Source organism: Silene latifolia, chromosome Y (assembly GCF_048544455.1).
Source record: "Silene latifolia isolate original U9 population chromosome Y, ASM4854445v1, whole genome shotgun sequence".
Taxonomy (NCBI): domain Eukaryota; kingdom Viridiplantae; phylum Streptophyta; class Magnoliopsida; order Caryophyllales; family Caryophyllaceae; genus Silene; species Silene latifolia.
Window position 1 is genome coordinate 432,346,751 of NC_133538.1, and position 11,270 is coordinate 432,358,020.

Genomic DNA, 11,270 nt, shown 5'->3' on the forward strand with positions numbered 1-11,270 from the left:
TTAATAATATACGTAGTATTAACGACATCATTCAGGTAATAATATATAAGTTGTAAATTATAAAAAGAAAAATTAAGGTAAATTCAACATTGATATAAACTGACTTGAGAGCAACAATTTTTTTTTCTAAAAATGAATTTATCATGGTAAATAAATACTATTAAACACATCAATAAGTTAATAATAATAATAATAAACATTTATAATTTATACTTGGATAACTACTGGCGTATATTAAAAAAAAAATATAATAAATTCAAAAATAATAAACATTGAAATAATTATTAAATCGGTTAGTGAATTCTGAGCACTTGAAATATACAAAAGCAAATAAAAAAAACAATCACTTCAAAAATGGAGTTGTAACTTAAAAAGGAAAAAACATTTGGACCATTTTTTCACAAACAACCTCGTGCAATTATAAGAAATATTTGCAAGATTAATATGAAAAAATTGCTGCCACTTAAAAAAAATCAATAATGGTAATGATTATTAAATTTAAATTGCCATGATTTCAAAATCAAAATCAATACAAAAATTACAAGTTTGAGAACTAAAATGTTGATAGAAAAAAAATTCAAAATCATATTAGCCAGATTCCTAATGCATTATAAAAATCTAGTTGGAAAAGAAAAAGTTTAATTGAATATTTATAATTCATGCAGCAAATCTGAACCTTCAAAACAAAATGAAACAATTGTATGATGATCAGATTTGGACTTTTAAGTAAGCACTCTACCTGAGATCAATTAGTAAAAAAATCATGAACCAAGTGAAAATAAGAGAGATCTACCCAAAAATAGATTGAAATAAATAGTTGTGAATGTTTTATGTAGGCGTGTTTGATGTGCTTATTAAGGATGAAATTGAAGCTATGGGACTGCAATGTGCGTATACAAAAGTGACGGCAAATATATATTAGTAGGTAATTAGGTATATAAGTGACGAGAGTGTATTTATATTAGGATTTTTTGTTAAAAACCACCTAATATGTTCACTTTTTTACAAATAACCACCTAATATTTCTAAGTTTACAAATAACCACCACAATTTCATCATAACTAACCAAACCCACACCTTATTTTAAATATGTGAACGATTTTCTAATTTTCCGACTTATTTACGAAACTACGACTCAAACACGACTCGAACTTAAATGAAATACCTATTCTACCCCTCATTTATCACTCCCTCCCTCTTATAACCCACTCAGTGCATGTGCAAGAAAATCAAAACCCCCAAAATTGTTTCAATCTTTACGACCAAGGATTTATCAGCAACTTTCCTGGGCAACTACAAGTTTGGTTTTTTTTCTTTGTTAATTTGTCAATCCCTTTCTAGAAATTGTTAATGTAGTACATAATTATGCAAAATCTCGTTAGGAAATTAGGGTTTCACGATTTAGGATATTTTAATATAATTGATTTCTGGGTTAGAAACTCCTAATGTCGTTGATTAATTTCATGTTTAAATTACCTATTGTAATGTTTTCAATATAGTTCAAGTCTTGCTATATTTTTTTTGTATTAGTGAGGTAATTGCTGCCAAGTAATTGGTAATTGCTACAATATAATTACAGGCGAAATGTCATCAAGTGAAAGTAAGACGGTCACTGTAGGTGTTGGCAATTGCGATTGTAGGGTTGAGAATTCACACAATTATTGCAAGTCAGATTACAAACACAACTATGAAAGAGTACTAGCATTGTATTACTAGCCAAAATAGTGCAATTTTTTTCAAAGTACTACCTGTTTTAATAGAAACACACATAATCCATGCTAGCTAATATTGTCAACTACATTACTCAAACTACATGACTCCAACACAGTAGCAATATTGTGGAAACTATATTAATCTAAGGGTGGTTGACTTCCACTTTGACTAAGAACAACACTTGGGTCATTTGTCGTCTTTGCTCTTCTCTGTCCAGCCTTTGCCCTTGCTGCCTTCACCCATTGAGAATTGATTGGAGGTCTTCCATCTTTGTTTGTTTCCTTGGGAGCTGAAGGAGGGTTCTTACAACCTTTTATGTTATGTCCAAGTGTTCCACAACGACTGCACTTGTTGGACCGTTTAGCCCTCTTTACTTGTGTACTTTCATCAGCCTCTTTTCTTCTCTTCTTCTTTGAGGGCCTCCCAGGCATCCTCCTAAATACGGGTGGTATTGGATGTTCTTGAGCAGCTTTCTCCCAGTGGCTAACTCCAGGCATAGGATGAATTGCAGGTGTATATGCTAACAAATACTTTGCTTTTGAGTAGGCCTCATCAACATAATCTTCAGGGACGTGTCTTTGTTTAAGGATGCAGGCCATGGCATGAATGCAAGGAATTCCACTCAACTCCCAATGATAACAAGTACACTTTTGCTCAACTAAATTAACAGTGAATGTTCCTCCTTTGTAGTCAACTTCACAGTTTGTTGTGATGGATGACAAGACTTTACAATGCCTTGATTCATTGATTACTCTTTTGATGCACTTGTCAATGTATGGCATAAATGGTTTATCATGCTTATCAGCCCCTTCCCTTTTCTCAAAATTCCTTTTCATGACGTATCTTCTCATCCATTCCATATGGGTCAAAATAGGCTTGTCTCTTGCATCCTTCAACACAGCATTAAATGTCTCACATAGATTGTTGAGAATCATGCTACTCTTACAATTAGTTGAGAAAGCATGCCTACTCCAATGCTTCGGAGGAATCCCCTTAACATACCGATATGCAGGTTCAGACATACATCTTATCTCTTCAAGTGCTACTTCAAATTCAGCCTGACATTTCACAAAAGTCGGGTTTTATCTTTTGCCCAACCTTATGAATGAATAAAAAATTATGCAAGCAGCCTTACTTTGAAAGATTTAACATTCATGCTTACCTTAGTAGTAGCCCAAGCAGCGTGCCAAAAACTGTCTTTGAAAGCTTGACCACTAAATTGTAGTTTGAAGTTGGCCCATATATGCCTCACACAGAACCTGATTTCAGCTTTAGGGGCCACTAGTCCCATTGCATCAAGAAGGCCCTGCCAGTTAAACAGGATGAAAATTATTAAAATCTTATTATAAAATTTTAAAACATTGAAAGGAAAGAATTTAAATTGTAAAGAGTATACCTTTTGTCTATCAGACATGAATGTCAAGCCATCACCTTCATCCATCCCCATGTCCTTAACTAGTAAATCAAGGAACCACTCCCAAGCCTGAGCATTCTCCACCTCAACAACACCCCAAGCCACTGGAAATATGTTATTATTTCCATCCATAGCCACTGCCACCAAACACATTCCAGGATACACCCCTTTCAAGTGACAACCATCCACCCCAATAAGAGGCCTACATCCTTGGAGAAAACCTTCTTTACAGGCAGCCAAACATATGTACATTCTTTGAAATATAGGAGGTGGCCTTTCAACCCTTTCAACCATCACAAATGAAGAAGATCCTGGGTTGTACTTCCTAATGGTGTCTGCATAATCCCATACTCTGCTGTACTGCTCATCCGAGTTACCATAAATGATCATTTTAGCCCTAGCTCTGGCTAGCCAACACTTATGATAACCAACATCAATACCTAAGTCCAACATTATCCTAGACTTAGTTCCGTGCAACGTCCAATGTGGGTCTGACCTCCACACTTCTAAATACTTTTCAGCCAAGTACTCTGATGTAAGCATCCTATTATGTGTTGTGTAGGCACAAACATGCTCTAAACTCAATGTCTTAATCTGAAAAGTCAAGTTATCACCATTCATCTTAGTGGCATAAACCCTATACAAACATTTTCTCTTCGCAGTACAAGTACACTTAGGCAACCTTCCCCTCTTCGTGTCCCAAGGACAGTCACATCTGTGCCTACAGTAAATAGTGACTCTTGTACTATCATTATGATAAAAGTAAGGTTCATAGCCATTCTCAATGGCATGTTGCCTAACTGCCTTTCTAAAGTCATACACAGATGGAAATTTGAGGCCTTTCCTTAGCACTATGGGTGTCATAAAGTCTACCTTAGGATTAAATGTGTCATAAGGGTCTGACTCTTGATCTGAACCACCAACACTTTTGTCCTCATCAGAAACTAACTCATTGTCCTCCCCAACCTCAACATTCAAATCATCTACATTTAACAACTTGCTTTTACGTGCCTCCATTGATTTTGAACATGCCTGATTCAAGTTGTTATTCACTGCATCTATAAGAGTGTCATCAATAATGTCAGTGAACAACTCTTCCTCTTCCACTAAATCACCATCAACTTCATTGTTACCAATGTCGATGTCACTAAACTCACTATCTTCAGTGCAATAGCCATCATCCCTATTTGATTCCTCATCATACTCCTCATCCCTTACATCCACAGGTTCTTTCCGCTTTTGTCTATTACTCTTATTGTTATGAATATTACTTGTCTCAACAATATTTATCTCAAATTCTCTCTCAAGTACTGCACTAAGTTTTCTTCTTGTTGGCAGCTTCTCTACCCTTCTGACAGCCTCAACAAAGTATAAATCAAGTTTATTATCTCTGTCCCTAGAGTTTAATAAATCGTCCATTTCCCTTTGATGTTGCAATCTCTGCAACCCATTTTCAATAGTCTTACCTTTAAGCTTAAAATAAGTGATAAAAGATTTCCCCTTCATAAGACTCATCCCAGTCTCAAATACATCACTATAACAGAATTTATCAGACCAAAATCCATATTTCAAGCTTACTTTCCCCCCTACATAATCAATTTTACCAGTAGTAGTAGTCTCAAATTTACCACCATGGTAATATGAAACATCAACAGTGAATGGTTCACCAGACATCCTACATATACAATAAGCTCAATTAAGGTTTTAGAAGTGTAATTACGATAGCATAAGATATAGATATTAACCCAATTTTTTTGAAACTACAACTAAAAATAAGAATCATTACCCATTTAATAATTATATTTTCAGAAAAAATTGAAGTCCATAAAGAAAATTTACCTTCAAAAATTCTCAATTGAAAACAAATAGGTTGAATCTTAATAGCTTGCGCCTTCTACTGTAAAATTGCTTCCTTCTACATGAAGTCTTGGTTGGATATTTAGACACAAATTTTCTAAATAGCTTACTTTGTCGTCCTTTTGTACAACAAATAGAAAGTAAAAAACAAAAAAAAAGTAACACACTTGCAGAACGAACAGAAGGAAACTAGATAATTACCAATTGAAATCATAATTCGTCATATCGCATAATGAATTAATAGGATACCTGATGTAATTTGCAGATTAATGGTGAAGATCAGAAACGAAGATTTGGGGATGAACTTGATTGTGAAAGTTAGGGTTCTTGTTGACAATGTTTACTGAGCATGTTAATCGTAAAAATCTGTAAGTTTAAAAAATTCATATATTATACAGTATGTAGGTAATTGGAGGAAAGTAATAAATGAGGGGTAGAATAGGTATTTCATTTAAGTTCGAGTCGTGTTTGAGTCGTAGTTTTATAAATAAGTCGGAAAATTAGAAAATCGTTAACATATTTAAAATAAGGTGTGGGTTTGGTTAGTTATGATGAAATTGTGGTGGTTATTTGTAAACTTAGAAATATTAGGTGGTTATCTGTAAAAAAGTGAACATATTAGGTGGTTTTTAACAAAAAATCCTTTATATTATGAGGTTAAATAGAAGTGTGTTAAGAGCTTGAGGTTTAGTAATTAAAAGGATGTGCTTGGAATATTTGGGTTGCGTTAACATTATAAATAGTTTTTTTTTAAAACGAATGTACCCGTTTTAAAAATTAAACGGATCAAATAATATCTCACTCGCATAAATAGGATATACTTTTTGGCAATTTAAATGCATTCCGTTTTGTCTTATGTATGACACTTGACCCGTTTTAAGGTGAAGACGGACCGTTTAACAATAGAAAAATGTGAAAGCTTAATCTAATAGTTATATTATACTCCCTACCATATTACTATTATATAAGACATTAAATCTTTGTTTATAAATTTTTCTCTCTATTTTTACTTAATAGTTAAACGGTATTAAAACAAACATCTAATGCAATTTATAAAGAATTCAATATGCAATAATAAAGAAATTTTCCAATATTTGTAATATTAAAATATGTAACTGTAACTTTTAGTTCATTAGATGATATTAATTGTACTTCAGAATTTAATTTTATGGAATTTTGTTTTCAATATTTGTAATTTAGTCGAACAGTATTTAAAACAAGTTTAATAAGTAACCGCGTGCAAAACTAGTTCAAAGATTTTACACGGATCTTTTTTCATATTTGACCATTTATTTTAGCAGTTGGAATAATTAGATGACTCTGCACTGATCATTGTTCAAATTTAATGGTAGAGTTTTAAAACTAAAATGATGGATTTTCATCTTAAAATTCCGGGCTTTTGAATTAGATAATCTCAAGTTTTCATCCTAAATCCACATGTTTTCTTCTTAAAATATAAAGTACTAAAACTTGTAGTTTGGACTTTTATTCTTAAATTCTAAGTTATTTAGTCAAAATCTAGAATCATCATCATCATCATCATTTAATATATATATATATATATATATATATATATATATATATATATATATATATAGTAATAAGATCAGTGTGAGTCCAATGCTTACATTTGAGTCCATAAGTTCCCTTTAGAGCCTTTGGATGAGGAAGATGGAGGGTTGAGATTGGAAGCAAAAAGTAAGGGATTAAAACTCATTAAACCCACTCTCTCACTACCTATACTAATTAATCACTAACTCTTCCTAATTAACTACTAATTTAATATATATACTTTTCCAAACACCACTTCTCTCTCATATCTCATAATTTCACTCATTTTTTATTTCTCAAAAACCTCTCCTCTCTAAAAAACCAAACAAATTCAAAAACAAAAAAATCAAAAATTTCCCCCCCTTTTTCTCTCCAACCCAACCCACCGGCTACCACCACCTCCCCACCCACCCCCACCACCATCCAACCCGACGACCACAACCACCGGATCTGGCGCGTTTTACCACCACCGTCATTCCACATTCTCCTCCTCTATGGCCGGTTATGTATTTTCGTGGTGGTGGTGGAAAAAAAATGGACACATTTTCTTCTTCCTCTATCTCTTTCTCGTTTTTTTTTTCAGCTTTTTTTTTTTTTTTTTTTTTTTTTTTTTCTCCTAGTCAGATCTAACATTCTGGATTGATTTTTTTTTTTTTTTTTTTTTTTTTTTCAAGTCGTGAAAAAAGGGACACAATTTCTTCTTCCTCCATCTCTTTCTCGTTTTTTTTTTAGCTTTTTTTTTTTTTTCCTGCCCTCCAAGTCAGATATTTTGTTATTACTAATTGTTTTGTGTGTTCACAAAATACTTTACAATATTTTGTTTTTCTTTTTGTTTATTTGTATTGTTTTGTGTGTCATGTTAGATCTACTTTTACAACATTTTCTTCTTCCTCCATCTCTTTCTCGCTTTTTTTTTAGCTTTTTTTTTTTTTTTTTCCTGCCCTCCTAGTCAATCTAACGTTCTGATTTTTTTTTTTTTTTTTTTTTTTTTTTTTTGTAAGTCTTGTTCAAGGCTTTCCATTATTATTACTAATTGTTTTGTGTGTTCACAAAATACTTTACAATATTTTGTTTTTCTTTTTGTTTATTTGTATTGTTTTGTGTGTCATGTTAGATCTACTTTTACAACATTTTCTTCTTCCTCCATCTCTTTCTCGCTTTTTTTTTAGCTTTTTTTTTTTTTTTTCCTGCCCTCCTAGTCAATCTAACGTTCTGATTTTTTTTTTTTTTTTTTTTTTAAGTCTTGTTCAAGGCTTTCCATTATTATTACTAATTTTTTTGTGTGTTCACAAAATACTTTACAATATTACACTTTTCTCCGCTAAAATTACACTTTTTTTCGCTAAAATTACACTTTTTTCGACTAAAATTACACTTTTTGTTGTTAGAATTACACTTTTTTCTGTTAAAATTACACTTTTCTTCATTAAAATTATACTTTTTTCTATTAAAATTATACTTTTTTCTGCTAGAATAACACTTTTTTCGGCTAAAATTATACTTTTTGTTGTTAGAATTACACTTTTTTCCGTTAGAATCACACTTTTTTTCTGTTAAAATTACACTTTTCTTCATTAAAATTACACTTTTTTGTGTTAAAATTACACTTTTCTCCATTAAAATTACACTTTTTGTTTTTGTTAAAATTATACTTTTTTCTGATAGAATAACAATTTTTTCGGCTAAAATTACACTTTTTCTTCTAGAATTACACTTACTACTATTGGACTAATGTTACATTCTCCATGGACTTGGTCATATTCTCATATTCTCATTGGACTAATGTTACTCTCAATGGACTAAAATTACATTCTCAGTGGACTGAAATTATACTTTTCTGGACTAAAATTACACTTTTCTGGACTAAAATTACATTCTCCTTGACTAAAAATAACAATCTCATTGGACTGAAATTACACTTACCTAGACTAAAATAACACTTTTTGTCATTAAAATAACACTTGTAAAATGCTAAATTACAATAACTTGTGATAAAATGACAAAAATTCAAAATATTATTCGTTAAAATCACTCGGAAAAGATTGAAGTTAAACTTGTAAAACGCTAAATTCTCGAAAATATTCCTTAAAATTACACTTTTTGATGTTAGAATTACACTCGTAAAATCCTAAAATGTCGAAAACTTGTCTCGAAAAAAAAAACGAAAAAATCGAAACAGGAAAAATGTTAACAAAATTTTCATAAACTTTGAAGTATAAGACAAAATATGGTGTTAATTGTGTATGATAATGAATTAGTGAAAGTATTATTAAAACTAGAGAGAGAAGTGAATTAATTAGTGTTAAGTGTGTTTTTTGCTTTCAATCTCAACCTTCCACCATGCATGATCCAAGGGTTGTGGGAGGGACTTATGGACTCAAAAAAAAAAAGGGACTTAGAAGAACTTGACACTATATATATATATATATATATATATATATATATATATATATATATATATATATATATATATATATATATATATATATATATATAGTAATAAGATCAAGTGAGTCCTCCTCTTATATTTGAGTCCATAAGTCCCATTATGGGCCATTGGATCTTGGAAATGGAGGGCTAAGATGAGAACCCAAAAATTAAGGTTAATACTCTAATTTTGCCATCTTCCTCTAATTTTCTCATTAACTACAATAATCATCTTCATCTTTCATTCATCAACTCATTATCACATCTCCTTATTCTCTCTCTATATCTCACTTCTTCATATTCTCTCCAAAAAAACCAAGAAAAAAAAACCCAAAAAACCAAACAAATAAAAAACCCAAAAAATCCAAATAAATCATTTACTCATCTTTTCCTCATTCACCATCCACCTACCACCACCCACCTACCACCACAGTCGCCAACCGCCACCGCCACCACCACCACCACCACCACCACCGCCACCGCCGCCGCCCGACGTCTTTTTTTTTTTTTTTTTTTTAACTTGATGTTTGGGTGTTCTTTTTATTTTTTTTGTTTTTTTTTGTTTTTTTTTCTCCTTATATCGTCTTGTTATATAATATTGTTTTAAATTTGTGAGTTTTTTTTAATTTTAATCTTAGATCTACTAAAGTAGATCAATTTTCATTGACCCGTTTTTTTTTTTTTCATTTTCGTTTTGTTTTTTTTTTTTTTCAATTTTGATGTTTTGGTCTTTTTTTTTTTTCCGGTTATTGACATTCTTACAAATTATAGTGTGATTTTAGTACTAAATCTATTAGTTACGAAATCTCATTTTTTACTTTTTTCTTGTTGATATCACTTTGTTAATATCCGTCTTGTTATATATATTTGCCAAATTTCGTATTTAAAATTTTGTCTTGGTATTGTGTGATTTAGGATACATTAAACTTACTTGTTCGGTTAAAATTACACTTTTTCGGTTAAAATTACACTTTTGTCCGTTAAAATTACACTTTTTTCGGTTTAAATCACAGTTGTTTTCCTGTTAAAATTACATTTTTTAACGTTAAACTTACACTTTTTAACGTTAAAATTACACTTTTTTTCGTTAAAATTACACTTTTTTCCGGTTAAAATTACACTTTTTCCCGTTAAAATTACACTTTTTTCTGTTAAAATTACACTTGTCTTCATTAAAGTTACATTTATCTCTATTATTAAAGTTACACTTATCTCTACTAAGGTTACCTTCTTAATGACTAAAGTACGTTTTTGGACTAAAGTTAGAACAATTTGGATTGAAGTTACACAAATTTGGACTAAAATTACACAATTTGGACTAACTAATGGAGTTATTTGTAAATTGTAATGTACACAATTTGGACTAAAGATACACAAATTTGGACTATAATTATACAATTTGGATTGAAATTACATTTTTATGGACTAAAATTATACCTTTTTGGACTAAAATTACACTTAGTAAATTTGGACTATAGTTATACAATTTGGATTAAAATTACACTTTTATGGACTAAAATTACACTTCTGTGGACTAAAATTACACTTTTGTATACTAAAGTTATACATTTGTGGATTAAAGTTACACATTTGTATACTAAAATTACACTTTTTGGACTAAAATTACACTTTTGTGAACTAAAATTACACTCATAAAATGATAAAAGATATACACACTATCAATTTACTAAGTTACACTTTAATGGACAATGATTGAAATTGCACAATCTCAATGACTCAAAATAAATGAATTGTGTAACTTTAGTTCAAATTGTGTAATTTTACTCTAAATTTAGTCGTAAATAGTGTATTATTAGTTCAAAAGTATTCGTAAATAGTGTATTTTCAGTCCAAAATTGTATTTTTAGTGCAAATTTAGTCGTAAATAGTATATTTTTAGTCTTAATTTTGTATTTTCAGTCCAAAATTGTATAATTTTAGTCCAAATTTAGTTGTAAATATTGTATTCAATTTAGTCGTAAATAACTCCATTAGTTAGTCCAAATAGTCAAAATAGTCCAAATTATTTGGTCCAAATTGTCCAAATTAGTTAGTCCAAATAGTCCAAATTAGTCTGTCTAACTTTAGTCCAAGAGTGTAACTTTAGTCATTAATAGAGATAAGTGTAATTGTAACAGAAATAAGTGTAATTGTAATAGAAAAAAGTGTAATTTTAAAGTTATAAAGTGTAATTTTAAAGGAAAAAAAATGTAATTCTAACAAGAAAAAGTGTAATTTTAACAGGAAAAAGTGTAATTTTAAAGGAAAAAGTGTAATTGTATCAGAATTGAGTGTAATTTTAACAGAA

General features: G+C 30.5%; 1 protein-coding gene across 1 annotated transcript; it reads right to left on the reverse strand.

Moving 5' to 3' along the window:
- Positions 1–1,686: 1,686 nt before the first annotated feature.
- Positions 1,687–5,451, reverse strand: LOC141633241 (uncharacterized). The gene is made up of 4 exons (XM_074445693.1): positions 5,234–5,451; positions 3,110–4,802; positions 2,876–3,019; positions 1,687–2,771 (listed from the first exon to the last, which is right to left on the reverse strand). Exons 2-4 carry the CDS (start codon positions 4,799–4,801, stop codon positions 1,851–1,853), a joined length of 2,757 nt encoding a protein of 918 aa, XP_074301794.1. The 5' UTR covers position 4,802; positions 5,234–5,451; the 3' UTR covers positions 1,687–1,850.
- Between the last annotated feature and the right edge of the window lie 5,819 nt (positions 5,452–11,270).

What these genes read in the sequence shown, in the direction of transcription:
- LOC141633241 (XM_074445693.1), bottom strand. Translation starts at nt 4,801, where the DNA reads ATGTCTGGTGAACCATTCACTGTTGATGTTTCATATTACCATGGTGGT. An exon ending in TCATGTCTGATAGACAAAAG is followed by an intron (nt 3,020 to 3,109) that starts GTATACTCTTTA and finishes TTTAACTGGCAG; the next exon opens with GGCCTTCTTGATGCAATGGG. An exon ending in CTGCTTGGGCTACTACTAAG is followed by an intron (nt 2,772 to 2,875) that starts GTAAGCATGAAT and finishes GTGAAATGTCAG; the next exon opens with GCTGAATTTGAAGTAGCACT.